Below are 27,978 nucleotides of genomic sequence, written 5' to 3' on the forward strand. Positions count from 1 at the left end.
CATTTGTCCGTAGACCCACAGGTAAGTGTAGTCATCACCCTCATCAAGGACTTCTCTTAGCAACAGGCAGAGACCACTACAGAAGACCACAGCCAATAGAAACACAGAGTTGTGAGGTCAGGCCTAAACCGAAGGAAAACAGAAGGCACACAAGAACAGAGTTCCTGAAAGGCACACTCACAATCCCCTGTGGTGGTACACTGTAACTGGGGACAAAGCAAATATTTTTTAAGTTGATACAATCTGATCAATTAAGGTGTAATGCATCTATTAAAATACATAGAAAAAAATCAAGCATAGTATGCAGTTATTTTGCATTCCTGTTTTAAAGAAAGATTTTGAACAACATTTCTTGTATTCATTTGTTTTGTAAGAATCTAAAAGTTACAAAGACTTCTGGGCAAAGGACAAACGGACAGAAGCACTAAGAACTGCTCCTTTCAGCGCTCTGAATCACACCTGAGGTTTCTGGTCATGTGCACTATGTGGACTGAATGAGCAGCAGTGCTCTCTCGCCTCACCTGGCCGGCATGGTGCTCTATCTCCTCTGCTCTGCTCCGGTACCAGTCCACTGCCTTCTCCACCGTCAGCTGGGGCATCCTATACTGCAGTAGCTCAGGCTGTTCAGCATACAGGAACTCACTGTCATCCTGGAGGCCAGGCTCCACCACCGTTCTGCAAAGCACGGCAGGAACAATTAATAACTGTCGGGAGTGCTGCAGAAAAGGACAGAGACAGGGATAAGAAGAGAGTGGCTTACAGAGATGGGGGTGTCTGTGTCTCACATGTATGTGCTCACTTGCAGGTTAATGGGACATTTGAGGAAATTTAACATTTTCTAACTGATTTTCCTGACTTCAAAATTCAGAACAAAAAATAAAACAGGTTGCCGCAGCTCAACCAGACAGGAACTGACAGAAACTAAAGAGCTTTACTGAACGCACCCCACTGGTGCTTCTGTTGGCCACCAAATCAAAGCTCCTCAGCAGGCCAAGAGTCATCAAAGCAGGAACTGTCCCCGAAAGATTCCAGTTGGAACTGGAATTCAGAAATCTTGTTTCCAGTTTTCAGGGAAATAAGAAATGCACCTCGTCTATGCTGATAAGTGCGCTTTACCAGGCCCCAGCAACACAGCACTGTGTGGCTCTTGCATAGCACAGGCCTCCTGACAGCGCACCCTATCCACTGAGGATCAGACATCTTCAGGGAACCCATACAAGGATCACAAATTACAAGGGGAACAGTGGATGACTGCTTTCTACACTAAAGATTAACAAAGGAATGAAAAGTAAGCCCCTCAGGTGACTTGCTGCAAGAGCGCAGGGGCTGCTGGCTGTGAGTACTCAACAGCTGAGAGCTTGGGGCTCTAAAAAAATCCAGAGAACAAGTCCATCAGCGAAGGCTGGGAAACCTGTGCACATCGCTTTAAAACGTCCTGCACTCCTTTCATTCTTCAAAATCATGGGGGTAATACCATGCAAAATGCTGTGAGAAGTTAGAAGTCAGCACAAACCAGTCTCTTGATTTTATTTATAACTGCTATTTGTTGTCATTGTTGAGATTGTTAAAGTCACCCTAATATTGAGGCAGTTTATCCACACACGTAAGGCCACTCACTGTGCGTGAAACACATGTTGCAAGAAAGTTCCATCTGCAGGAGAGTCCTTTCCTTAACCCCTCTGCTGGTGTGACTACCACTCTTCCCAGAGATTCCTGTCCAGTGCTGCACACAGTGCCACACTGGCCATCCTGGGCTCTGTGAACTCTGCCTCATTTCAGCAAGAACAGCCAGCGGCAACTCCGAGTTCCTGGGACACTATTTCAACTCTCCTGGGTCAGCCCCTCACATCCTTAGATAGTGACTGCAGCACTCACAGGAAGCCACTTGCCTTTTATTCTAGCCACAGAAGCTAGGGCTCTTCTCATCTTTTCTGGATGCTCTTTTTCAGCTGTCCTTGCTAAAACATTCTGCTCTATAAAACATTAAACACCGGCGCTCCCAGCTCTCTACTCTTCTCAGGGAGCATCTTCCCTCCCATTCTCTCTCTCTGGACTCCCCTTCAACACCATCACATCCAGATTCAAGGTCATTCTGACTTTGATTTCCTTTCATGAAATGAGATCATTCTCTTTAAATGAACATATTCTTGATATTTTAGAACCTTAGGAAACTCTTTAAAGAACACTTCAATCTGAAAATTCGAAGCCTTCAAATTCTAATTATTGACTTGATTATTTATTGGACAGAGGCAGCTTGTTGGTTCCTGGCTGCTCAGCCCCAAAATACTCACACAGAAACCATATTATTTGCAATACTGTTTGGGGAACACAAACATTACCTCCCCTTTTCTGTTTAAAGAAAAAAGAAAGGATTTAACTTTAACATAGTAAAATTACATATAACAAAACAGGTATCAAGCAAGAATTAGAGTTACAATATTTGCCTCTGTATGTTGTGAATACCATTGGTGAATAAAGAAACTGTCTTGGCCTGTTGATAGGCAGAAATTAGGTAGGCAGGGAAAGCTAAATTGAATGCTTGGAGAAAAGAGAAAGAATGAGGGAGAAGCCATGAAGCCCTGCAAGAGACAGACACCAGACGGAGCTTGGAACTTAACCCGGTAAGCCACAGCCTCGTGACAATACACAGATTAACAGAAATGAGTTATATTAATATGTAAGAGTTAGCCAATAAGAAGCTAGAACTAATGGGCCAAGCAATGTTTTAAATAATATAGTTTCTGTGTGGTTATTTGAGGGCTGAGCAGTCAGGAACTAACTAGCGGCCTCCTCCAACAATTATTCTTGAATTTTTCTCCTCAGTCACCTATGTCATCTTTTTAATACCTATAACTTGAATAGTAGACTTCTTTCATTAAATATTTGATATTCTATTCTAGCTCTGCATATTTATTCTAATGAATAAGGTAACGCCTTGAGTATATCGGAGACTCCTATGTAATTTCTGTATACTATGCTGTTTTTAAATGCCCCTAAGTAAGCTCTCTTACTTTCTGGTACTATTTTATACAGTCCTGTGGTATTTAGAAATAGGTTGTTTGTAGATTTTGTTCTTTTTCTTTGACAGCATCACATGCACCTCTACTGCAGTCTGCTCACTGTCCCCTTCTCTCTCAGTCCTTCCCCTCAGTCCCACTGCACAAGTCCTTTCCCACACTCATCCTTTTTATTTTGTGACCAACCAAGTGAACAACAGCCATCTGTATGGCCATGGGGTAGAATTATCCACTGGAGAATGGTGGCTATGGATTTTTATTTATGTAATTCTATTATTTTAATTATATAAACTATAGCAACTTATCTTCTGGGTGACATTAACTGTAATTTTTGAAATTTTCTTCTTCTGCATAATGTCTCCTTTGTATTGTTGTTCCATTTTCTATATTTTTTCATCCTCTCTCTGTTCCATCAAGAAGAATCTACCCTCGGATGTCCAGAAAGCTCTATGGATATGACAGGACCTGTTCATTTGTTAGCTTCACTGTGTCATGGTTGTGCACAAACTTTTGAGGACCACACCTCAGGATCTAAGGGCCTCTTTTCTGAGGCCACTTTGTTTCTCCAGAAAAGAACTCTACAAACTTCTACATGAGGAATCCCCTGCCTCTGGGTGATGTAGGTGGGCCTTCTGTCTATGTGTTATTTTCATTGGTTAATAAAGAAACTGCCTTGGCCCTTTGATAGGACAGAAAATTAGGTAGGCGGAGTAAACAGAACAGAATGCTGGGAAGAGGGCAATGAGGCAGACACCATGGAGCCAGTCACCAGGTCAGACATGCTGAATCTTTCCCGGTAAGCCACCACCTCGTGGTGCTACACAGATTATTAGAAATGGGTTAATCAAGATGTGAGAGTTAGCCGGTAACTAACTCTCTAGAGATAATGGGCCAGGCAGTGTTTAAATGAATACAATTTGTGTGTTGTTATTTCTGAGGCTAAGCTAGGCGTGCGGGAGCTGTGTGGGACGAAAAGTGGGCCTGTCGGCAGCTCCTCACTACATCTGGGGGATGAAGGGGTATGAAAATGTGTAAATTTTCTAGAAGTCTGGATCTTCAGAGATTCACTTCACCATCTCTTCTCCAGATGCCCAGACTGACATCCAGGAACATGGAGGATTGGTAACTAACAAGCAGTCTGCAGGCTGGAAGGATAAAGCTCTTTTCTCATGAAGAGAAATTAAAGGAGGACAAATGAAGGGTTCTTTCCTGTTTCTGATGAGTGGAGACAACAGGGACTAAGTGTGCCTCCTACTGACTCTCCTCCCCACACCTCACTATATGCACACACACCGCCTTGTGTAGCATTTGGCATCTCCATTCTGAGGCTTCCCTAAAAACAGTCTTAGAAAAATGAGAACTAAAATTTAACCGAGAATAAAATTGTATATACACCAGGACAAAAACTATGCAAATGTATCAGCTCATTTGGTAGATTGGAAGTCAATATGTTAAAGGGAAGAGTAGTAATAAAGATCATTTATCAACATTTGCTACATTCTCATTAATTTTTTTACTATATCCCAAGTCATGGTGTTTTTTAAAAACTCCTCTAAAATACTCTAACAGAACACCACGGGTCACAAAAGTTTGTCACAGAGTCACGTGTGAGTCCATGCCACAAAGAACAATGATGCCTTGTGCTAGTTCATACTGGCCTGCATTCCAGTTCCTCACACCAATCTTCAGCTCGGTGTTTATGCTCAGCCCAAGGAATGATCTTCAAGGAGTCACCATTCCAACTAAAATTAAAAAAAAAAAGCACAGCTTTTAAAATACAGACTACCTACCTTCATATATGACTGGGAATACAGAGAAGAAATTGCCATGAGGATTTCTGGTCACACTATTCTAAGTGGCGCACGATACAGAGCATACAATGTATAACTAAGCTAGCACACTGCCCTCTTTTTTTGTTCATCCTTTAGCTATTTAAAAGGAAGATTCCAAAAAAGTGAATACAGTGATGAGTTAAAGGATGACAGGAGTACACAGTCACTTGTGTGTCTAAAAAACAATCAAGATCCTGCACTGTGAAGTGTCATTTCAACCCAGAGTCTTCTGTACACACCAGTAGCCTGTCCGATGCTATTTCACTGAGATTCCAGCAACTGTGGAAATGGTCTGTCTGTGTTGTCCTAGTCCAGTGGCTCACAATCTCCACAGGCATATATTAACCACTGGAAATCAGGCAATTGACTCTCAGAAAGTTAATTATAATTTTATGTATTATTATTAATGTCAATTTAAATAGCCACATATGATCAGATGCTGTCACCAATCTGGAACCCATGTAAAGCTAGAAGGAGAGAACCCACTTCAAGCAAATGTCCTCTGATCTCTAAACGCATAATAGCATGTTTTTAAAAGAATCAGCTTAAAGAAAAATGGAAGAGAACAAACATGTTAACACAGACAGCAATTTGCTATAAATAACAGTCACAGAAAACAGAAACAGGGACGGGCTTTAACAATATCTGCAGAGTCCCCTTTCATTCTAACAGCCACAGATCCATGTAAAAGATAGAAACATGCTCAATTAAGAATAAAGACAAAACTTAAATAGAAAAAAAAACCTTGAATTTGCCATGCTTGTGCAGTTAGTAAACTATTTCAGACTGTCAACTGTGGCATCTTCCTAAAATGGACCACTACCCTGGAGAAAGGGACACCTGCTCCTATGCTGGGAAACATGCTCTATACATGAAACACTCCATATACACAGGGAAACGGCGCTGGTAAAGAGATTGGGCTCCATGTGCAAAGGAAAAGGAAGGCACCAGAGGGTCCTGCAGTGGAGGCAGAGCTGAGGAGGTTAGGGATGGAGCAGCAATGGCTCACCATGCCACCAGATACTGCAGGAATAAATCAGGCAAAGACTAGGTCCCCCAATATTAAATAAGTTGATCGGGTGTTCTACTAAAAGTACCACTTTTCAACCAAAACATGATAGACTAGACTACTAAACCAGGTGCCAAAGACACACTGTGAACATATTTACACTCAGATTTTTAAATAACGGAATCAGTCAGATGCTGACACAGGGCAAAAGTCACAGTATTATCCATGTGACACCAAATAGATTATTTTATTCCCATTCATGTCAGAAATATTTTATTGCAAACTGCTGAGATGAAAAGTGAGAAAGATAACATTTGAATGGAGATGATGATGATGCCCACTCTGCCAGCTGAACAACAAATTAGTGCAATGAATCGAGAAGCAGAAAAACACATCTCGGCAGCTATTATAACTTTTCAAATCAAAGCAGACACGCTTCCTTAAGCTACACAAAATGTTTTCAAAAAGAATTTCAGAAAAACATGTTACAAGCTGATATTTTTATTTTCTACAGAGGATATATGAAACCCAAAAGTCCTTTCTACAATGGTAGGTAAAGACAGGGCCCTGGGCCAGGCAGTCTGAATGTGCAATACACTTTAGAAAAAAAAGACACTTTATGGGTATTTGTTGAATGAAATGAGTAAGAAACCCATTAAAACAGTACAAATAATTCTGCTCAGAGGCCCACAGTGAAAGGGAGACCCAGAGAGCCCTGATAGTAATAGTGTGTTTTATTTTATTACCAGAGCACAGCAAGCTCCCTCCTTATCGTGTCAGCAATGACCAGAACACTCTTCAGTATTTCCTTATCTCTTATTTTGGCCCAAACAGTACATGGTGCTTTTAAGCTGCAATACCTTCATTCATTCTACCCACCTAAGAAAAGCCGGCCATAATATTTCCTTCACCTTTCAGTGATAGAATCAGTGAATTACTAGTCTTAGAAAAGAATTTTTACCAAACATGACTTACTTTCAGATCTGATCATCAATGCTTAAACAATGAAAAACAACAAAAGCCAAGCATGGGATATGTCAAAACTAACAGTGAACACATGATACATTCCTGGTCATCTCAGGCTACACAGCGAGACTCTGTCTCAAAAAAAGGAAATGGGCCAAAGAAAAACAAGCAAAACTTCTTTTTATTGTTTGGTTTTCTTGCAGCTGTTACTACAAATTATTTTATAGTCCCTTTTAGAAGATCATAGTTCAGTACAGGCTCAAAGAGAATAGTACATTCTTAATGTGACCTCAAATAATAGCATGTAAGAGTAGAAAGGGTCTTTTCCCAAAACAAAATCAAGACACCTCAGGACAGACTTGAGGATTGGTCTCACTTGTCAACTGGAGTAACGGGGAACAGGCTTCTCGGGATGATTGGGATTATCTTTATTTGATTAATTGAGGTGAAAGATCCACCTACTGCAGGTGGCACCAATCCCTGGGATGGGACACTAAGTCTTAAGAAAGAGGAAATAAACTGAAATAAGCGTCCATTAATCACATTCTGCTTCTGATTGTGGATTCAACATGGCCAGTCACTTCAAGCTCCAGCCGCCCCAACTCCTCAGCCATGATGGGTTGTACCTAAGAATCAAGAGCAAAATAAGCCATTTCCCCCTTAGGTTGCTTTGATCCAAGTGTTTTATCACAGCAATTCAAAAAAGTAACTAACACAGGGTTTTTATTTGTTTTATCTACTGCTACATCCTTAGCAACTAAAACAGCGTCTGGCATTTAGCAGACTCTAAAAAATATGTGTTTGCTGAGTTAAGTAATTAACAGAATAACAAAGAATTTGAAAAAGGTTCTCATGAATAATATAAAAAGTGAGAACTATAATATGGCAACAGAAGCAAATACTCTATTCACAATAACAGTTATGCCTACACAGTACAAACCAGAATGAGATAAGGAATGGCCTCCTAATCTTACTATTACACCGATGGAAGGCAAAGCTATACGTCTGCTTCAGGATGCTTAGGAACACAAGTGTTTAGAGCATTTGTATTTAACTGTAAAAACAGATGGGCATGTCACATGGGGAGGGGAGGACAACAGAGTCATCTCTAATACTCACTGCCACAGTTCAGATGTAAAACTCCCCCATAGACTCATGCATTGGTACACTTGGTCCCCAGGTGATGACAACTGTTTGGGGAAAATGTGGAACTCTTTAGGAGGTAGGGCCTGCTGGAAAAAAGTGGTTGACTGATTTGTCTTTTCCTGTCTGAATCTCTGTCTCCCAACTCCTCCCCTTCTTCTTCCTGAACGCCATTGTGTAAGGCCAGCTACTACACATTCACCCCTTCCCACCATAATGGAATGCATCCCACTCATAAGCCAGAATAAACCTCCCTCTGCACAGGGTTTCTAGTCAATCTTCCATCACATTCATAAGCAAAGCAACACACTAACTATTCTTCACAATTCAAAACAACTTAATCATTCACAAGATAAACAGAATGTCAGAATGTTTAAGGAAATTTAGAGGAAAACCTTTTCATTAATTGTGTTTACTTTTAAAATACTAATCATGTAAGTCCATCGCCAATGTGAAATTACAGTTCAGAAAACACTAGAAATCCTATTATTGCTACCCAGAACTGTAGAAATCTCAGCTAAACAGGAAGCCTTTAAACCAAGCTCTGGGAACACAAAGCTGCAAATACAAATGCCTTCTTTGTTCATCTTTCTCTTCTTCTACACACTCCACTTGAATTCAGAATTTAAATGCAACATCCCCAGTTTAAAAAAAAAAACATAGTAGATTAAAGTTTTCTCTTTACAAAGCAGTGGCTGCTTTTGTTTGACTTTAGGATTCTTTAAATTTGAGCCCTGTTCATATATTTTTCTGAATAATTAACTGTGCTGGTTTCATTTGAAGGTAGCATTTATCTGTCAGCAGGAAAGGAATGAATATAATAAGTCCTATTATAGTCAACAATCCTCTCACCAAATAGTTCTTCCACTAAATATAAATGTTTTATTTCAAGCAAACTGTACGAAGAGCAGACTTCCAAAAATTCTTTGTACATGTTCTATGCCTTAGACCCAAAGGCTGGGTAGACAACTTATTGCTACTAATTGCCACCTTGTATGCATTGCTTTTAAGATATAGACTTCTATTTATTTTTATCTTTTAACAAAGAAGAGAATGTTCTGACAAAGTCTCTAAAATAAGGATAATTTGGACTACACATATAACTGCACTGGGTTATCATCACTAAACACGCCAAGGTGATCATGGACTTAATGGGAAGCCCATCACAAAGCCTTTACCATTTACAGCACCAAGACCAAAAAAGACCTACCCAAAGGCATCATTCTGAGTTCAGACATATAAGATTAAACTAGTACAAACATTCTCAAATGGCACCCAGCACATAGTAAATGTTTAGTACTAACCATTATATTATTTCTAACAACAGCAATAAAGTTATTCCTAAGTAGTAAATATAAGATAAATATAATTTTAGTTAACATTGCAAGATGTATTGAATGGTAAGCTATACTAATTATACTATACTAATAATTACCCAAAATACTGGTCTTCCTGCCAAATGCAAGTATAAAAATGAGAAGGAAATTATTGAATATCTCACAGTACTAGTTTGAAAGAACCATTACACAAAGTCCAATTAGATTCCCACTACAGAACTTTCCAGAAAAGTCAGTTATGTAATTAAGACTGTTCTATATAAGATGATTAATGTCAACAAGAAATTGGTAAAGACATCACTAGAATGAAATTGGTATCTTCTACCATTACTACCTACAGCATAATGAAAAGCTGGCTCACGAGTACTGAGACCAGAGTGAAATAATTTGGTTTGCCATAAGGGAAGTTACAAGGAAAAAATGAAAAGACAGCATCCACAAACCTAGGTGCAATGCTTTGAAAATTTTTGTTTGGTTTTGTTTGGTTTGGTTTGCTTTTTCGAGACAGGAATTCTCTGTAGCTTTGGAGCCTGTCCTAGAACTAGCTCTTGTAGACCAGTCTGGCCTTGAACTCACAGAGATCTGCTGCCTCTGGCTCCCAAGTGCTGGGATTAAAGATGTGTGTCACCACTGCCCAGCTGGTGCAATCTTTTTTAACTTTGTCAAAAATAGGCCAAACTGGAAAATGCTGAAATGTCTCAAAAATAAATCATTCATGGAATAAGCCTTACAATAAGTTAGCATTACAGAAATAAGAAAGATATAAACATGTTCTTTATTTATTTTGCAACACTCATATTTGTAATATTGCATTTTATTAGACTTCTTGATATGATCACAAATATCCAAGACAACAAGGTTTATTTGGGTCTGTGGTTTCAGCGGTTTCACACTGACTCCAAACACTTTGGGCCTGAGATGAGGCACAGCCTCAGATGAAGAGGGCAGGATGGAAGCAGGACTGCCAATTTACAAAAGCCAAGAGAGGAATAACACGATGGGCCAAGACCAAAACACCTTCCTCCAACAAGGTACCACCTACAGCTCTACTGAGTCCCAAAAGTCTATTCAGATTGCAACCATTAACACATTCAACCATTGATGTGGGAGGTCCTTCTGTCTATGTACTGTTTTTATTGGTTAAAGAATAAAGAAACTGGCTTGGCCTGATAGGGCAGAGTAGAGATAGGCAGGGAAAACTAAACTGAATGCTGGGAGAAGGAAGGCAGAGTCAGGGAGAAGCTATGTAGCCCCCACTGGAGACAGAAGCCAAATGGAACTTTATCCGGCAAGCCACAGCCACATGACAATACACAGATTAATGAAGATGGATTAATTGAAGATATGAATTAGCCAGAAATACGCTTAAGCTATTGGCTAAACAGTATTGCAAATAATATAGTGTCTGTGTGGTTATTTCAGGGCTCAGCAGCTGGGAACAAACAAGTGGCCTCCTACAACAAACCATTTCAGCTCAGCTCCCACAGGATACAGTCATTCCAGGAAAGCCCTTCTACACAGCTAGCAGGGCTTTACTAGTCTCCTGGAGTGACTCAGTCCAATCAAGCTAACATCATTACATGTCACATGCATCAAAAAGAAATAGGAGACCAACTCAAAATTGCTGAAGAATTTTCATGTAAACTAGTCAACTATATTCAAGGCTGTCAAAAAGTCATTAGGGGAGGGAGAATACCTATTAAAGGTGCTGGTGTTGGAGAGCTAAAATGTAAGGACTCATGATGAGGACTAGTCTCATCAAAAAGCCCCTGCTACCAAATAAAAAAGAATCAAATAGAAAAACCCAATAAACCTTGCTTCCTAACCTCTATGGCCTAGGTTAATACAAAACTGTTGGAGAAAATAATGAAGTCTTTACTCCACATTACTTAATACCAACCAGACCCTGACCAATCTTATTTGGCCTATTAACTACACCAAGGAAACCACTGCCAGAATAAAGATATAAATAGATGACACCTGAATTATCAGTTGCAAACCTGAAACATTCCAAAAGACTCAGCAAGTGCACAGGTGGGCATCACTAACTGGGACCCTATATGTGTTTAAAGTGCTCACGGATTTGAAATAGTATGGGGCAGGTAATAATGTTTCTATATCCTATTCATCATATAACCAAAATTCAGCACAAATAATATAATGCCTAAAGAACACCACATACCATAGGAAGAGTAATTTCTTCATTGTTACCTTCAAAACCTCTGCATGTGAGCTATTTCATTTGAATACTCAGCTTTCAAACAAGGATACAATAAAATACAAAACTGCTCATAGGAGTTCGTTACCTAAGATGTATACGACTACTCCAATGTTTGAAGGATCCTCCAATGACAAAAGAAGTGGGGAGAAGAGGGGAAGGTGGGAGGGAAGGAGAGAGGGTAGAAATACTGTGATACAGGATAAGGACAGGAAAGTTAAGAGGACTTTGGAAGAGAAAAGAGGCCTCAACCCAGAGTTTAGGTGAAATTTCTTGGAGATGAGAGTTGAGAATTTTACACATATTCCAAAAAGATGTCCTATGTAGAGATAATATTCCTTTTTATACAAATATCTACAGTTGCTAGGAATATTAAAATAAAGGCAATGCCTGTGTATGTATCCTGTAGTTTTAACCTTACTCATTTGTCAGTTGTGAACCTGTACCTGCCCGAGAATCTCACAAGATCAAAAAGAGTTCACTGTCAAAACACATCTTTACTCCCTTGAAATCTACTACAGAAAGGACTCATTTGAGTCGTGATTACTGGCTTTGTCTTTTTAGTCTATATTTCTTCCCACTACACATCAGATACTAACCTAGGGACTCCAGTACATCCATGTAAATTCCTAGGGCTGACAAAAGGGTAAAGATCAGGCTGAGCATGCATGAGAACCTGAGATCCTCAGCCCCCATGTGAAAAATTGGATAGATGGCTCATGCCCTGTGACCACAGCACTAGGGAGAGAGCGGGAATAGACAGGAAGATCCTGAAAACGCACTGGCCAGCTAGTGCCACTGAAACAGCAAGTTCCAAGTTCACTGATGGACCAGATCTCAAAAAATTATCAGGAAAAGCAGAAAAGAACACCATAGATGAACTCTGTCTCCATACCTGTTCAAGGGTAAGCACCCTCATGTACATACACATCTCAAATAAATAGTAAGCACGCTAGTGATGAAATTTGAAAGGCACCAAATTCAGGATGGTGATCCAGCCCTGTAGTATTCCCAGACATGCATGACACTCTCTAAGTTCAATTCTCAGCAACACCCAAAAGTAAAAAATAAAGGTCCAAAATATATAAGGCAACTCTTAAGATACTAAAGTACAACTTGTCCTGAAAAGTCCACACCCATCTCATTCATGAGTTTTTACTACACACCCTCACCTCTCCTAAGTGACTGCATCTACATCAGAATCATTTCTAGAAAATGCCAACTATCTCAGTGTGATCTCTTCAATAACACTGTGACTTCTGCCTCTGTGACCTCAGCCTCTCTGTGACTTCAGCCTCACTGTGACCTCAGCCTCTCTGTGACCTCAGCCTCACTGTGACCTCAGCCTCACACAGCCTCACTGTGACCTCAGCCTCACTGTGACCTCAGCCTCTCTGTGACCACAGCCTCACTGTGATCTCAGCTTCTCTGTGATCTCAGCCTCTCTGTGACCTCAGCCTCTCTGTGATCTCAGCTTTACACTGTGACCCCCAGCCTCACATTGTGACCTCAGCCTCACTGTGACTTCGGCCTCACTGTGACCTCAGCCTCACTGTGACCTCAGCCTCTCTGTGACCTCAGCTTTACACTGTGACCTCAGCCTCTCTGTGACCTCAGCCTCACACAGCCTCACTGTGACCTCAGCCTCACTGTGACCTCAGTCTTTCTGTGATCCCAGTCTCACTGTGACTTCAGCCTCATTGTGACCTCAGCCTCTCTGTGACCTCAGCCTCACTGTGACCTCAGCCTCTCTGTGACCTCAGCCCCACTGTGATCTCAGCCTCACTGTGAGCACCATCATCATCCCTTGAACACCATAAAAGTATTTGGAACTGGGGTAACCCAGCTAGCCAGCTCAGTCCCAAGAACAAGTCCAAACTTCTAAACTCTCACCTAGAAAGCTCTGCATTTTCAGTAAAACACAGCACCATCTCCCCACATCAGCACCAGGTCATGAACCCAGCAATATGTAGTAAGCTTCTTCCAGTTTTTGTGAACAGCATCCAAAATTGCAACATTAAATAAAATGGGTACACACTGAAGCAAGACTCTTTTTCCTTTTTTATTACTGTCTGCATTATCCCTGCAGGTCAGAAGAGGGCATCATATCTTATTATAGATGGATATGAACAACCATGTGGTTGCTGGGAATTGAACTCAGGACCTCTGGAAGAGAAGACAGTGCTCATAACCTCTGAGCCATCTCTCCAGTTCGAATCAAGACATCTTAATGAATGTTTTACTACCAAATATGACTGATTGCTGACAGCATTTTTCTTATTACAAACACAATATTTAAGCAGACTTGTTTGTATCAGAAAGTTGGAGAATGTGTATCCCTGGGTCATTTATATGTTAATTAAATAATATAGTAGGATAAAGACAAACTGCTGCTACTGACAAATATATACATATCAATGAAATCTTGACTAGAGAAGACATTGTGTGATAAAGAGAATTATAGGAACTACTTCCCTGAGGCTATTCAGACACTGAGAATAAGATATACTCTGTTTAAAGTTTATAGGTTCTAAAACCATTGGTAAGGTCACTCAAGTTTATAAGAAAATGAATACAAAGAGGAAACTTTTATCCCCATGAAAAGTCTAATTTTCTTGCAATCAATAACACTTGGTCTATTAACTCCATTTTTAGGCTAAGACATCATCTTGAAAACCAACAAGCAAGATGTGTCTGGGGTACCCTGTCATACAACCTCAGTTTCAAGCAAAAACAGAAGCGTCATACTAAGTCACATTAAGACTCTTTGCCAAAGTTCCATCCATTGTAGAACAGTAACATAACAAAAATTAATTGTCAATTCCAATTTCGAAGCATGCTTCATGACCGTCCCTGAAAGGTTTGATGGTAATCCCTTTTCTGCTTATTTTTGGAGTAGGCCATGAAAATTTTATGTGCAAAATGAGACTATAAACTGCAAACAAATATTCTAACTTCAATCTTGAAATGTTTCAATAAGAAAAATAAATTAGTTATTACGCTCTTAAGTTTTTAAGTAACCACCAGCATCCCAGACAACTAACATCAACAACACTGACATAACGCCAATGCTGCAATTTTTACTTTGAAGTATTAGTTTCTATCTTCTTAATCAGAGAAATTGCCTAAACCCATTTGTCCCTTTAAATAATAAGAAGACAAGGAAGAATCCAACCTACACCTCAAGTATCCACCATAACAAAAGATGTGCAAGGCAACTATCCCTCCAGCCAGACCCGCAAGCAGGCAGTGAAGGGAACCAGGTGTGCTCTTAGACAGCCACGAGTTCTTGGATTCAGAAACAGCCAGTGCAGTCCATTTAAGAGTTCTCCTCTCTCGTTACAGCTGCCTCAATGGTCTCTAAGACATTAAGACAAACCCAATACACGGGCTCACAATAATTCAGGGACAATCTATGCAAATGGGAACTAAATTAGTAAATAACTGATCAACTTTACATTTTTAAAAGAAACAGTATTTCTTGCAATATTTTGTTACAACAATGAAAATATAGTGAAGAAGACTACTTTTGAAAATTTCAAGACAAAAACTTTATTAGTAAAAACACTAGGCTACATAAAACATAAGTAAACAAAGATCTCGTATTTCTTTGTTGAAAAAAAAATACAGTTTTTCCTTCGTTATAACCCAGGCTAGCCTCAAACTCATGGCACGTGTTTTCTATTCCTCGGGCTGCCAAGAGCTGTAATTGCCAAGAGCAATTAGAAACATGAGCCAATACACCTGCCTGGCTGCTGATTCATTTCCAACTAAGAAGCTAATTGGGGACATCATTAGCACCTTGTGAAGAAATAATATAATATTGTTGAATATATGAATAGTCTCTGATTAAATATTTTTCCAACTATCCCTTTTCTACTCAGACTTTCCAGAGTCACACACTCGATTTTCAATACTTAGATCCAAACATTATCTTCTCCAAGAAGGCTTTTCCTGGTCCTGCTTTCAATGGAATGCAGTCTCTCCTATCTCTAAACATATCTGCATTCCTAATGTGAAACAATCATTGAAACTTTTATTAAACTGCATTATTTATGTACGTAGGTGTATGTATTGGGGCAGACACCTGCCATGGCTCAAGTGTGAGGCTCAAAGGACAACACGCAGGAGTCGGTTCTCTCATTCCACCATGTTGGCCATAAGGCTTAGTAACAAAGGCCTTTTACCCACTGAGCAAGTTGCTTCACTCCATCCTCTCATTTTATACAGTTGACCAGATACCTATCTCTACACATATCTCTCCAGTCTTCCCTACTAGATTATAATTTATGTGGTGAAAGAGAACATATTGCACTCATATTTGTATCTACCTATTGAAGTTAATATAATACCTATACATAAAACAAAAACACTAGCTAAAATTTCTACTAAAATAAAACAAACACTTGTGTGACTCATGTCTCCTATAAGCTGTCTTTTGAAAGGAAATAAAATCATTTTAAAAGATCTTAATTTTAAATCAGTTCACATATACTCATGTCTAGTTATAAATTTCAATGAAAAAAGATTAAAACTAGAAAGAAAGAAAGAAAGAAAGAAAGAAAGAAAGAGAGAGAGAGAGAGAGAGAGAGAGAGAGAAAAGAAATATCTGCTTTACAAGATACCATTAATATGTTCTTTATAGCAAATGACCTTCCAGAATGTTTATAAAACTTTAAAATTAAATCTACAGGAACCATCTGTGGAAAGTTCCCCTGTTGATTCTCAAGGAAGATGAGAACAATACTGCTACACCTTCTGAACAGAAACTGCCCAGAGATGACACTGACATCATTGAAAATATTCCAGTTGTCGCCTTTCAGAGAAATTCAGGGTACTACTAATGACTCAGTGACATAGGGTGTGGAGATGATTTGGAGTCAGAGATGGCGGCACACGCCTAGAATCCTAACACTCAGGGGGCTAAGACAGAAGGAACACTGTGAGCTGAGGCTAGCCTGAGCTACATAGTTAATTCATATCATCTTTGACTCAATTCTCCCCACCAAAAATTACATTAACGATATAAAATATGAGGTAAATCAATTTGACATAATCAAATTGCTCATTTAGTTATTTTTACATTTAGACTTAATAATATGGCATATAAGTCATTGGGGAACTAAACTAACATAGTAATCAGAAACATGGAACTAGAACATTAATATCACAAAGCCAGGGGGGAAAATGAGGATGTCTGCAATTCAATGACCTTTCGCAGTCCTTCTGCATAGGGCAGGACACTTTTCAGAGTCAAATCTTCAACTGCAAGTGATGTCATTAAATGTCCACAGTTAGAGACACGCACACTGCAGAGCTGCCATAGTCAGTTTCCTGAGTCCTAAGAACATGCTGCTGACATTCGAACCCATTAATAAAATTGCAACACTTACACGATAAATACTTTGCAATAATAGCACAAAATAAATATCCAGTCTTTTCTTGTGATTATTCAGGAGTATATCATAATGAATATTTTTATTAACTGGCAACTCTGTCAAAGGATTTCGCAGCTGACAGATACTGAAGTGTAGTGCTCACTTTCCTGTATTACTGGTACAGGAAGGGACCTGGAGAGACGGTGACTCAGTGGTTAAGAGAACCTGCTGCTCTTGCAGCAGACCTGTGTTCGGTTCCCAGTACCATCTTGGCAGCTCACAACCATCCAATTCTAGGGGTACAATGCCTTCTTCTGGCCTCCATGGGCACAAGGCATGCAGGTGGTATGTATATATACATGCCAGCAAAACACTTGCACACACAAAAAAAGTTAAAAATAAATAAATTTTTTTAAAATTCAAGCAAATCAAGTCTATATGCAAATGCAGTAATATGAGACAGGTTCTTCAAACAGAAAAGGGATATTAGTGAAACACTAGATAAATGAACCTGTAGCTACTTCATTGTACTGTATAACAAGTTGGCTATAATGGTTGCAAAGATAAATATTCCCAATAAACTGATGCACTAGCAAACAAGTTAGAGATGGCCTATTTCATTTTGCCAATGCACAATTTTCTCCGTGGGATGCTTCTGGCATGTCCAGCCTTTTGACAGTGAGACAAAATGGTATCATCTGCAAAGTCCATACTAGCAAACTGCACTTTCTATGATACCTTCCATCAAAAGAACCACACAATGTTTTAAGCATATGCCAGCTAGATGAACAAAAACAGCACCAGTCCCCACGTACATGCATATTCTTCAATGGCAACCAGCTTCCTCTTTCAGTAAGTACATCGGATGCCATGTCAAACACACCTGGGATTTCAAGTTCCCATCAGGTTTCTGTGACTTCCTTCTTCCACATCCCTAGAACTCAGAACCAGCAGCATCCCGATGCTGGCTTCTGAATGGAAGCTTGTTCTCAGTTCTCATCAGCACTATGCTTTAGTCTTATGTGTGATTACCAGGCCATATGTTATCAAACCATACAAAGTTTTATCAGCTGCTTACTTTCCGTCAGTGTGACAAATGCCACCAACCTCATTTCTCTAACATGCATAGCAGTTTCTACAGTTTCTTTGAATGATATGCACAGAGATTTTTAGTAATGCATGTGTCACCATATGGCAGAAATGATAACTCGATTTCTTATTTTGAAAAATGTGCTTTATATGTATAAATCAGATGGGACTTCAGACTAACAGAACACAGGAATTCTCCATTTTCCTTCTGATGTTTCTGAAAATATACACTTACTCCAAGAAGACGTCTAAGCCAGTAAGGATACACAGAGTCTAGGGCTAACCTTAGTAGGAAGCTCTGTTGATAACTGCCAACAGCACGCACTCCGGACACTGCTGGTGGCTTCTGCCTGCATGTGCGTTGGTTAGTTTTGTCAGTGTGATGGCTAGAGTCAGCTGAGAAGAAGGAACCTCAACTGAGAAAACATGCCATCAGCTTGCTCTGTAGGTAAGCCTGTGGACATCTTTGTTGGGAACTGACGTAGAAGGGCTCAGCGCACAGGGCACCACCATCAGTGGACAAGCGGTCCTTAACTGTATAAGAAGGCAGGCTGAGCAGTCACATGAAAAGCTAGACAGCAGAGCCCCTCATGCCTTTTGTCTCAGGTCTTGCCTCCAGGTTCCTGCTATGGCTTCCCTGGATGATGGAATATAAACTTTAAAATGAAATAAACCCTTTTCTCACCAAACTTCTTTTATTAGTGCTTTACTACAACAATAAAAATGCTAACGAAGATATCAGAGTCATTCTTTCATTTATTCTCACAACAGGAAGACCTAATTGCTATAATCACCTCATTTTCCTTTTCGTTTCCTTTTTATTTTTTTTTTTGTTTGTTTGGTTGGTTGGTTTTTCGAGACAGGGTTTCTCTGTGTCCTAGCTGTCCTTGAACTAGCTCTTGTAAACTCGGCTGCCCTAGAATTCACAGAGATCCACCTGCCTCTGCCTCCCAAGTGCTGGGATTAAAAGTTTGTGCCGCCACCACCACCCAGCTAATTTCTATTTTAAAAACACACACTTTACATTTTGCACTTTGTTGAAGTACCAGTAATAAACTAAACCTAGATACTAAGTCCTAGGCAGCTGAGAGCCAGCACCCTCACCCTTAGCTGCATACCTTCCACACACAACCAAGTCATCCCAACTACCTTTCACCAGCGAGACATCTACATTTCCTCCACTTCCCAAGCTGGGTCTAAGTTTCAGTTTCTTAAACAAAGAGCTATTAATCAACAACAACCCTGACAACAGAGAGAGAGAGGAAGTACAAGGCCTGAGTCAGCCCCACAGCATCTCAAGACAATGACCAAATAAGGGCAGTTCCTGCAACACCCCCCCCCCCGCTCCAAAACTTAACCAAGTATGTGCAGAGATATAAAAAAAAAAAAAACTCGGTCTATCAAAAATGCACTAATATAATGGCTGCCTATCTAATTAATTATGTTTGAGATGACCTACTGTTCCAGCTATGCTTAAAAGGACCTGCGTGCCTTTGTTGCAGTTGCCATTTTGTACAGCTGGTTGACCCCACATACTGGTAAATAAACGCTCTTTGTTTTTACAATATATTTGGGGTCTTCTTCAGTGTTTTCTCGGACCCCTACAATCAGGTTTTCGTCATCATTCTGAAAAGATTTTATAGGACAGAAAAAGGTGATAAAACAAAGAAATCTAGATTGAAATAAAGAAAATTCTTTCTTAAATGTGCTCTACATACTAAAAATTATGAAAAATAAAAACTCTTTACATAATGAGTCTCTCTACTAAGTAAACAAGAATCCTAACAAAGAGATGTGCTCAAGAGCTTGAGAAGCAGCCTGGAATACAAACGTAAATGACTTGCAAACTGATCTGGAGTAGGTAGGGATGCGAACCCGAAGTGAGTAAAATTGGTAGCTAATGAAATGATGCATCACATGTGACAGAGAAACGTGATTTCAAAGCTTTGCACCACTTGGTCACATTTCATCAATGTCAAGTACACCTGGTGACTTAAAAATAACTATATAAAACAAAAATAGGCTGCTTTCTGGCCACAGAAATGATAAAAGTGTATCAATCAAAACCGACTAGGTGGGGGGGTGGGACTAGAGAGATAGCTCAGTAGTTTAGAGTGCTCACTGCTCTCCCATAAGACCTTGGTTCAGATTCTAGCACCCTGTCAGGAGGCTCACAATGGCCTGTAATTCCAGCTCCAGGGGATCAGACACATCTGGCCAACAGAGACAATTGTGCTCCTGTCCCTATGCACACACACACCCATAAATGATTGAAATGAAAAATAATTCTTTACAAAAACACTGGCTAATCAGCGCCAGTCTGGCCCGACCAGCAAGTGCAGTGTGTACTCCGGAGGTAAACTCTGGGCTTGGGTGCTACGAAAGCACATGGTAAGGTACAGTGACTTCAGCACTTCTCTTGAGTCCTTCCAGTTACCCAACCTAAAGAAGACTGGGAGAGGAGGGAGAGAAACAGGCATCCTTCCAGACTCATGAGACAGACAAACAGATGCTACCTACAAGCAAGGGCCAGACTGCAGAACTGGCAAGCACACTGTTAATGGTACTCTAAACCCTTCAAATGAAGCTGCTTACAACTTTATTAGGACACTTTCTGAAAAAGAAAAGCATATATTCAACTTGTCCAAATAAAATCCCAGATTAAGGAAGTACCCACTGCCTGATCCACTCTGGTTGCAAGACAAAACATGAAGATCAGCATAAGAAGCCGAACATCACTAGAGGTTCTGCTCTGATCAGAAAACACCAGCCCAGGAGCCCAAGAAGGAAAAGCCAGGCGGACACAGAAAATGAACTCAGCAAAGTCTCAGAAACAGACACAACGTAATCAATTCTGATTTGTACACTACTTTGTTCTGTACTGTTTTCATCCCCCACCACCTTGCCTTTCTAAGGCTGACTCTCCCAAGGGATCTGGTTAGAATGGGAACGGGGTCCCTTGTATCAGCTGTCAGTGCTGAGGTTGATTCAACTGCTGTAAGTGCATTTCTTTCCAGCGTCCCACTGCCATTCTGCATGGAGTTAGGGCTGCCTGTGTCACCTGCTCCTGCTGCTCTCCCTTTATCCACTTTGTTCTCTTCTACTTTTCCTGTTGCTCTAACATTATTCCTAGTCAACCTAACTGATTCCCTTTTCATTCCTACAATCCTTAACTAATAAATCAGTATAAGTAGATTCTCTAGGCTTCTTCATTCTCTAACAATTACTAGAGTTGAAGGGGCAATTATTTTGAATTAGCTACTAGTACATTTAATATTGAGTATATCACTTAAGGCTGCTTTTGCAGTTTGGGGAGCCTAATCTTTGGAGATTATATCCAGTATTATGAAAACACTGAGTCAAGGTTTAGCTACTGAGAAAAAGGAAAATGTCACACGTAGAACCGACACAGCAAACATACTAGTCCCACTTTAACTCCATACATCCTTCACCTAAAATAACAGCTGATTTCAAAAATTCCAACCAATGATCTAATCCAAAATGCAGAGACCCAAAGAAACATGAAAGAACACAGGCACTAGGACTCCTTGCAAATTGATCAACACTATACTAACAGATTACCAGAGTTAAACTAAATCCCAAACAAAGAATTCAAAAGTATGATTGCAAGACAACTCAATGAACTCAAATAAGCAAGGAATTTTTGACTGAATTCAAAAAGAATACAATAAGCAGGTGAATGAAATAAGCAATTCAGAATAAGACATAAATGAGGAATTCAATAAAGAGATGGAATTGCATTTTCAGTGGGTTAAAACAAGAATAGACCATTCAGGTCAATGGATCCTGGATAAAACACTCACATGGAGCTTCCTCCTGCCTCCTAAGGACACCAGTAGCCTCTTATTTCAATGGAAGGACTGAATTTCCACAGCTGCCCTGTGTCATTTAAAGAAGAGCTAGTGTGTGGATGTGTCATGCTGGCCTAGGACCCCAACACTCTGAAGTCTCAGAGGCAGGAAGTCACTGCATGCTGGAGGCTGTCCTGCTCTGCATGTTAAGTCCCAAGCCAGTGAGAGCTTCTCAGTGAGACTCTTAATTCAAAAACAAAAGTACAAATAAAGTAAATAAAAAGATATTGAGGTCTCCAGGAGAGAATGAGTGGTAACAGTGAGGCTTGATGTTTATACTGGCTGAGAATCTAGATGCCTGCTGTGACCATTTATGAACAGCCTTGTGAAATAAAGAGCATTAGTCCAGCTAATCACATTATAAATTCACCTTTCTGTCTCTAGAATTTCAATGAGAGACAAGGCTGTGGAGCGGCGCAGGATGCAGACACTGCAGGGTCACTAATCTTATCAGAACTTCAGTTCAATTTCTGAAAGAGATAACTAATTCAAGCAGGCATTGTCAGCCTAAGCAGTTTTTAGGCAGAAAACAAGTCCATGTGAAGGGGATTCTATTTGATAAATACATTTTTGTTCATTTTAACTAAGTTTTAAAAGATCATTTTTTGAAACATAAGGTGTCTAGCACGAAACACACACACGCACAATCATAATTGATCAAAGAGTAGCATACCAAGCCTCAGGCAACAAGACTGCGTATTCATGTGGAGAAGTGGTTTCTGGGAAGTTGGAGAGGATGGCAAGGCGATGAGGGAGCAGATCGGAGCCATGGTATGTCAGCAGGATCTCCAGGGCTTGGACATTACTCTCCTGGATGGAAGGTAAGGCACAAGTGTCTACTAGGAACTTTAGAAAGACTGATTTTTATGGCAATATTCAAAACTTAAAACTAAATTTTGCATACAGTTCTGATGTTATTTTGAAACACCCTTTGTTTTTCCTTATTTACATCTTTCTTAATGTAACAGTATAAAATTATTTATTTTAAAACTCTAATGGTAGCATTTTTAAAACATACCCCATTTTCTGTACAGTTGTTAATATTACAATGGAAAAGCAGAGTGTAAAAGTATATGCATGAATAACATTAACTACATAGCTCGAAGATTTAGTGTTAATAACCATAATTACTCTATTTACAAAAAGTAATTACCCGAGCATACGTTCTTGCTGAGAGAACAATATTCTGACTTCTGAACTTCTTAAAAAATTCAGCATCATATCTCTGCTCAGATGCATGAGGCGCCCCTAGGATTTCCTGAGGAAAACAATGACAATAAATAGGCTTCTAAATATGGGTGACAAGAAAATATTACAATCCATTATGCCGCTGCCTGCCAAAATAAATATTGCCCAAATTAGTTTATTTCAACTACTAACTGTTAACTTAAGTACTTTACCATTTTAAGGACTATATTAATTTGTAAGTGCTATTAACACTTCAGATCTATAAGTAAATGAAATAGTGAAAATTAAATTGGTTTCTGTAGGACAACCAAAAATCACCTGAAAACAGCAGATAAGCAACAGTTACTATGGCTACTGTTGTGGGTACCAGCCATCTCTACATGAGAATGCCATGATTTTACTACTGCTACAGCAAGTGGTGTTAATATAAGTGAGGCTTTCTTTCACTCAGCAAACACAAATGAAATAAGAGTCCACCATGCCCTAGGGTCACTGCGAGAAAGAAGCACTAGAGATACAGCAAATAGCTCACAAACAAATTCATAGGAAATGAGCCAAATGTATCTTTTTTTTAGACAGGGTCTCTCTGTAGCTTTGGAGAGCCTGTCCCGGAACTAGCTCTTATATACCAGGCTGGCCTCAAACTCACGATATCTGCTTGCCTCTGACTCCTGAGTGCTGGGATTAAAGGCTGAGCCCGGCTGAACCAAGGGTATCTTTTACAGCATTTGCCCAGCACCAGAGAACTCTGAACACGAACTGCATATCAGATGATATAAGAAAACTGGGGTTGATTTTGTTATAAGTAACAATGCCATTGTTGTTTCTCAAAGTCCATATTAGTTACAGATATAGACACAAGGATAAAAATGATAAGGTTTATGGGAGATTGTGGGAAAAAAGGCCGATGTAGGAAGCAAAACATAAAGGCTGTGAGACTGACAGAAGGAGCCCTCTGGGTCCATCACACTATCCTCTACACCATTCTTCCAGTTTGAGTTTTTTATAAAGGAATGCTAAAAACATTCTAACAAACTTACAATGAAATGTTCAAATTGAAAGTGGGCACTGCTTGTATAGCTTTTCTTTCCTAGTTGTTTACAAACTTTTATAATCTTTCTAAACTGCCAACGTGTTCCTCAGTCACCATCCTTAGGTGAAAACATCCTTTAAAACTGGTTCTACTTGATGGACACTCAGTTTCCAACCTACCGAAACTGCAGCTCTGCCTGCATCTCCACCAGTATGACTCTCCTTCCTTCAGCAGTGGCCAAAGCAAACATCTCTGAATCTTTGATGTCTCAAACTCCATCCACGCTCTAGACCCCATCTCAACTCTTTCTCTGATCATATAGGTATGCCTTTTTTCTTCCACTCAATAAACTCCTCCTCATCCCTCTACTGGTCATTGCCATTAATGTCCAAACAATGTCCCTTCCTCCCTCTGCTATAAAACACCATGCAAGCACACAGTCTCAAGGATATGCCATCTTCGATCATGCCCTAGGCCTTTATCCAAACTCCAAATATCAACATAAGCTTCCCATCAGTGGGATCTGCTTATGCTTCTGACCTATTTGGACAAGTCATAACTTCTCAGTTTTCATGTCCTCAATAAAAAGGATAGCAATGATGGCCACAAAGGACTGCTAAAAAATTACCAGATTGTTGGGACTAAGCACATGGGACAATGGCTGATGAACTGTGAAGGTAATTTCACGGGTGTTTCTGAACAAACATTTACAAGGTCTACAGTGCGTCAGATACCATGCTCTGGCCTTAGTGAAAATAAGAAGATCAAACTCAGAATTCTACCTTCCTGTCTCTTATAAATCTGCCTTCACTTGTTAAGGACTAGCTGATAGTGACTTCCTCATAGAGGCGCTCTGAGCATCTCCAGGAGAGCTCAGTATGCTTCTCTCCTCTGCTGCACCAATTCTTCACACCGTGACCTTCACTAAATGTCCAGGAAAACTGCGGCTCATATGTCTCCCTATGTCCAATAACGGCATCATAGCTAGCATGTAGGAAGCACCTAGGTAAAATGTGAATGAACTCACTTTATTCTTATTTACATGGAATTAAAAAATTAGCCATACCCGATGATGAAAATGCAAAGCCTGTCTCTAGCACTATGTAACTGACAAACATGACAGCCAAACATTCTCATTACACAGTATTACTAGGCAAGTTTGTCCAAGACATCTACTTCTAAAAGGTTAATTTCCAAAAAAGAGTGGTTTCAAAAGGACTTCAAAGGTCACTATCATAATATAATAACAATACACTTACTATTGTCATACAGAGATCAGCATACAGTAGCCAATGAATAATGAACATAGTGCCTGAAGTTCTAGCAATAGCAATAAGAAAACACAAGGAGATCAAGGGGATTCAAATTGGAAAGGAAGAAGTCAAACTTTCATTATTTGCAGATGTTATGATAGTGTACATAAGCGACCCCAAAAACTCTACCAAAGAACTCCTACAGCTGATAAACACCTTCAGTGATGTGGCAGCATACAAGATCAACTCAAAAAAAATCAGTAGCCCTCCTATATACAAAGGATAAAGAAGTAGAGAGGGAAATCAGAGAAACTTCACCTTCCTCGATAGCCACCAATAACATAAAGTATCCTGGGGTGACAGTAATCAAGAAAATGAAAGATTTATTTGACAAGAACTTTAAGGCTTTGAAGGAAGAAATTGAAGAGGACACCAGAAAATGGAAGGATCTCCCATGCTCTTGGATTAGTAGGACCAACATAGTAAAAATGGCAATTCTACCAAAGACAATCTATAGATTCGATGCAATCCCCACCAAAATCCCAACAAAAATCTTCACAGACCTTGAGAGAAAAATAATTAACATTATATGGAAAAACAAAAAACCCATAGTCACACTGATGAATATCTCGAATATAACCATAGAACATTTGTCTGGCGATGGAGATAGAGACAGAGACCCACATCAGAGCATTGGACTGAGCTCCCAAAGTTCAGATGAAGAGCAGGAGGGAGAAGATGAGCAAGGAAGTCAGGACCACGAGGGGTTGGTCCACCCACTGAGACAGTGTTCCCGATCTAATGGGAGCTCACCAAGGCCAGCTGGACAGGGACTGAATGTGCATGTGATCAAACCGGACTCTGAAAGTGGCTGACAATGGAGGTTGACTGATAAGCCATTGATAATGGCACCAGGACTTGTTTCTACTGCATGCACTCACTTTTTGAGACCCTAGTCTATTTGGATGCACACCTTCCTAGGCCTGGATGGAGTGGGGAGGGCCTTGGACTTCCCACAGGGCAGGGTACCCTGTCCACTCTTAAGACTGGAGGGGAGAAGGGGGAGTGGGGGAGCAGGAAGGGAATGGGAGGAGGGGAGGAAGTGGAAAGTTTTGAATGGGAAAATAAAAATACAAAACAAAATAAAATAAAAATTAAAAAAAGAAAATTATGTGCATAGTCAAACTCAACATTACAAGGACCTTTTCTAAGATTTTATCATTCAATAAAATGCAAGTGATTATGAAAATAATGAAACATACTGTACAGACATAGGCAGTTTCCAATATGTTTATTCTTAATATTACCTCAAAATGTCCCAGAACTGGACTGAAAAGGAAATGCTCTAAAGGAAAATGACCAGCCAACAACCAAGCCAGCGGCAGCCAATGAACTCACCAGGAGCTCCTCACAGCTCTCTCATTAAATTATACCCTCATTGTGAGCAGCCACAGGAAGAACTAGTTTTTTAGTGTTTTCTTCTCCTCCTCCTCTTTCTCCTCCTCTAACTTTTCTTCCACCTCCTCCTCCTTCTTTGGTCTCACTACATAGCTCTGGCTGTCCTGACACCCACCACCTACTATGTAGACCAGGCTAGCCTCAGGCTCACAGGGATTCATCTGCCTCTATCTGCCGAGTGCTCAGCCCATGCCCACCATGCCCAGCATTTTTTTTAATGCTCGGTGAGAGTGACAAGGATCTAATTTCATCTTCTCCATGTGATCTCCAGTCTGCCAGCAGCAGTTTTTCTTTCACTGTTTTGTTGGATAACGTTAAAGGGGTTGGGGAATCCAAGGCTTGAGTTTGCATGAATGATCAGAAATGTTAAATACCATCAGCACTCTTAGGCCAAGGGCATGGCCACAGAAGAGAGCCTCAGCACACTGCTCAGCAGAGGGCAGTTGCCCCAGTTGGGAAAAGAAGAAACCCGAGCAAATTTAATAAGATGATCACATGAAACACATACACACAAACTAAACTGTTCCTAGCCATTGAAAGTGGTCATTTCCACCTATTATTTTTGTTGACATTTGGTCTTCTGAAATAAAGTCTCATTCTACAGCCCAGGCTGCTTTCAAACTCAAGACAATTTCCCTGACTCCACTTCCAAAAATTTGCCACCATGACAAGCATGGCTACCGGATATCCAGCTAATACTTCCATGCTTAACATGGGACTGGTACAACACAATGTCAAAATGCCCAACATGGGATATATGTGCTCGTGTTCCCAAAGAACAAAGAATTATATTGCTATTAAATTCAAGAGTGGCTCTAATAAAGATCAAAGACCAATCAACTAAACTCAGTTCACTAGCAAGTCATTAAAATGGGCGAGAATGTTCATTCTCTAAGTATTGACACTCAGTATGCCCTGAAACGCAATACTAGAATCAAGTCTGTGCCATTACCAGGAAATAAACAATTAGTAAATTAAAAAGGATTTTAAATCTAGAAAGCAGATGTGCACAGAAATAGATAAAGCCTTTTTATCCTGTAGTCTAACAAAACAACTTTTAACCTTTTATAATTTCTATTTTTTGTCAAAAGCAATCTAATAGAGAATTTGATTTTTCAATAAATTAATTTTCCCATATACATAACCTCGGAGACCAAAGTATCAGACCCTAGGGCAGCAATGGCA

The 27,978-nt window shown here is 39.9% G+C and overlaps 1 protein-coding gene across 4 annotated transcripts in view; it reads right to left on the minus strand.

The window, feature by feature from the left end:
- Positions 1-27,978, minus strand: part of Nbas (NBAS subunit of NRZ tethering complex) — a 305,952-nt gene that overhangs the window by 196,892 nt on the left and 81,082 nt on the right. For all 4 annotated transcript variants that reach the window (XM_087907244.1, XM_087907242.1, XM_087907243.1 and 1 more), the window contains exons 20-23: positions 23,015-23,119; positions 22,535-22,671; positions 4,676-4,759; positions 522-675 (exon numbers count right to left, since the gene is read on the minus strand). In XM_087907244.1, coding sequence (XP_087763370.1) covers positions 522-675; positions 4,676-4,759; positions 22,535-22,671; positions 23,015-23,119 — 480 coding nt within the window. The remainder of the gene's footprint in view (positions 1-521; positions 676-4,675; positions 4,760-22,534; positions 22,672-23,014; positions 23,120-27,978) is intronic.

The sequence above is a fragment of the Myodes glareolus genome, chromosome 6 (genome assembly GCF_982192425.1).
Source record: "Myodes glareolus chromosome 6, mMyoGla1.1, whole genome shotgun sequence".
Taxonomy (NCBI): Eukaryota; Metazoa; Chordata; class Mammalia; order Rodentia; family Cricetidae; genus Myodes; species Myodes glareolus.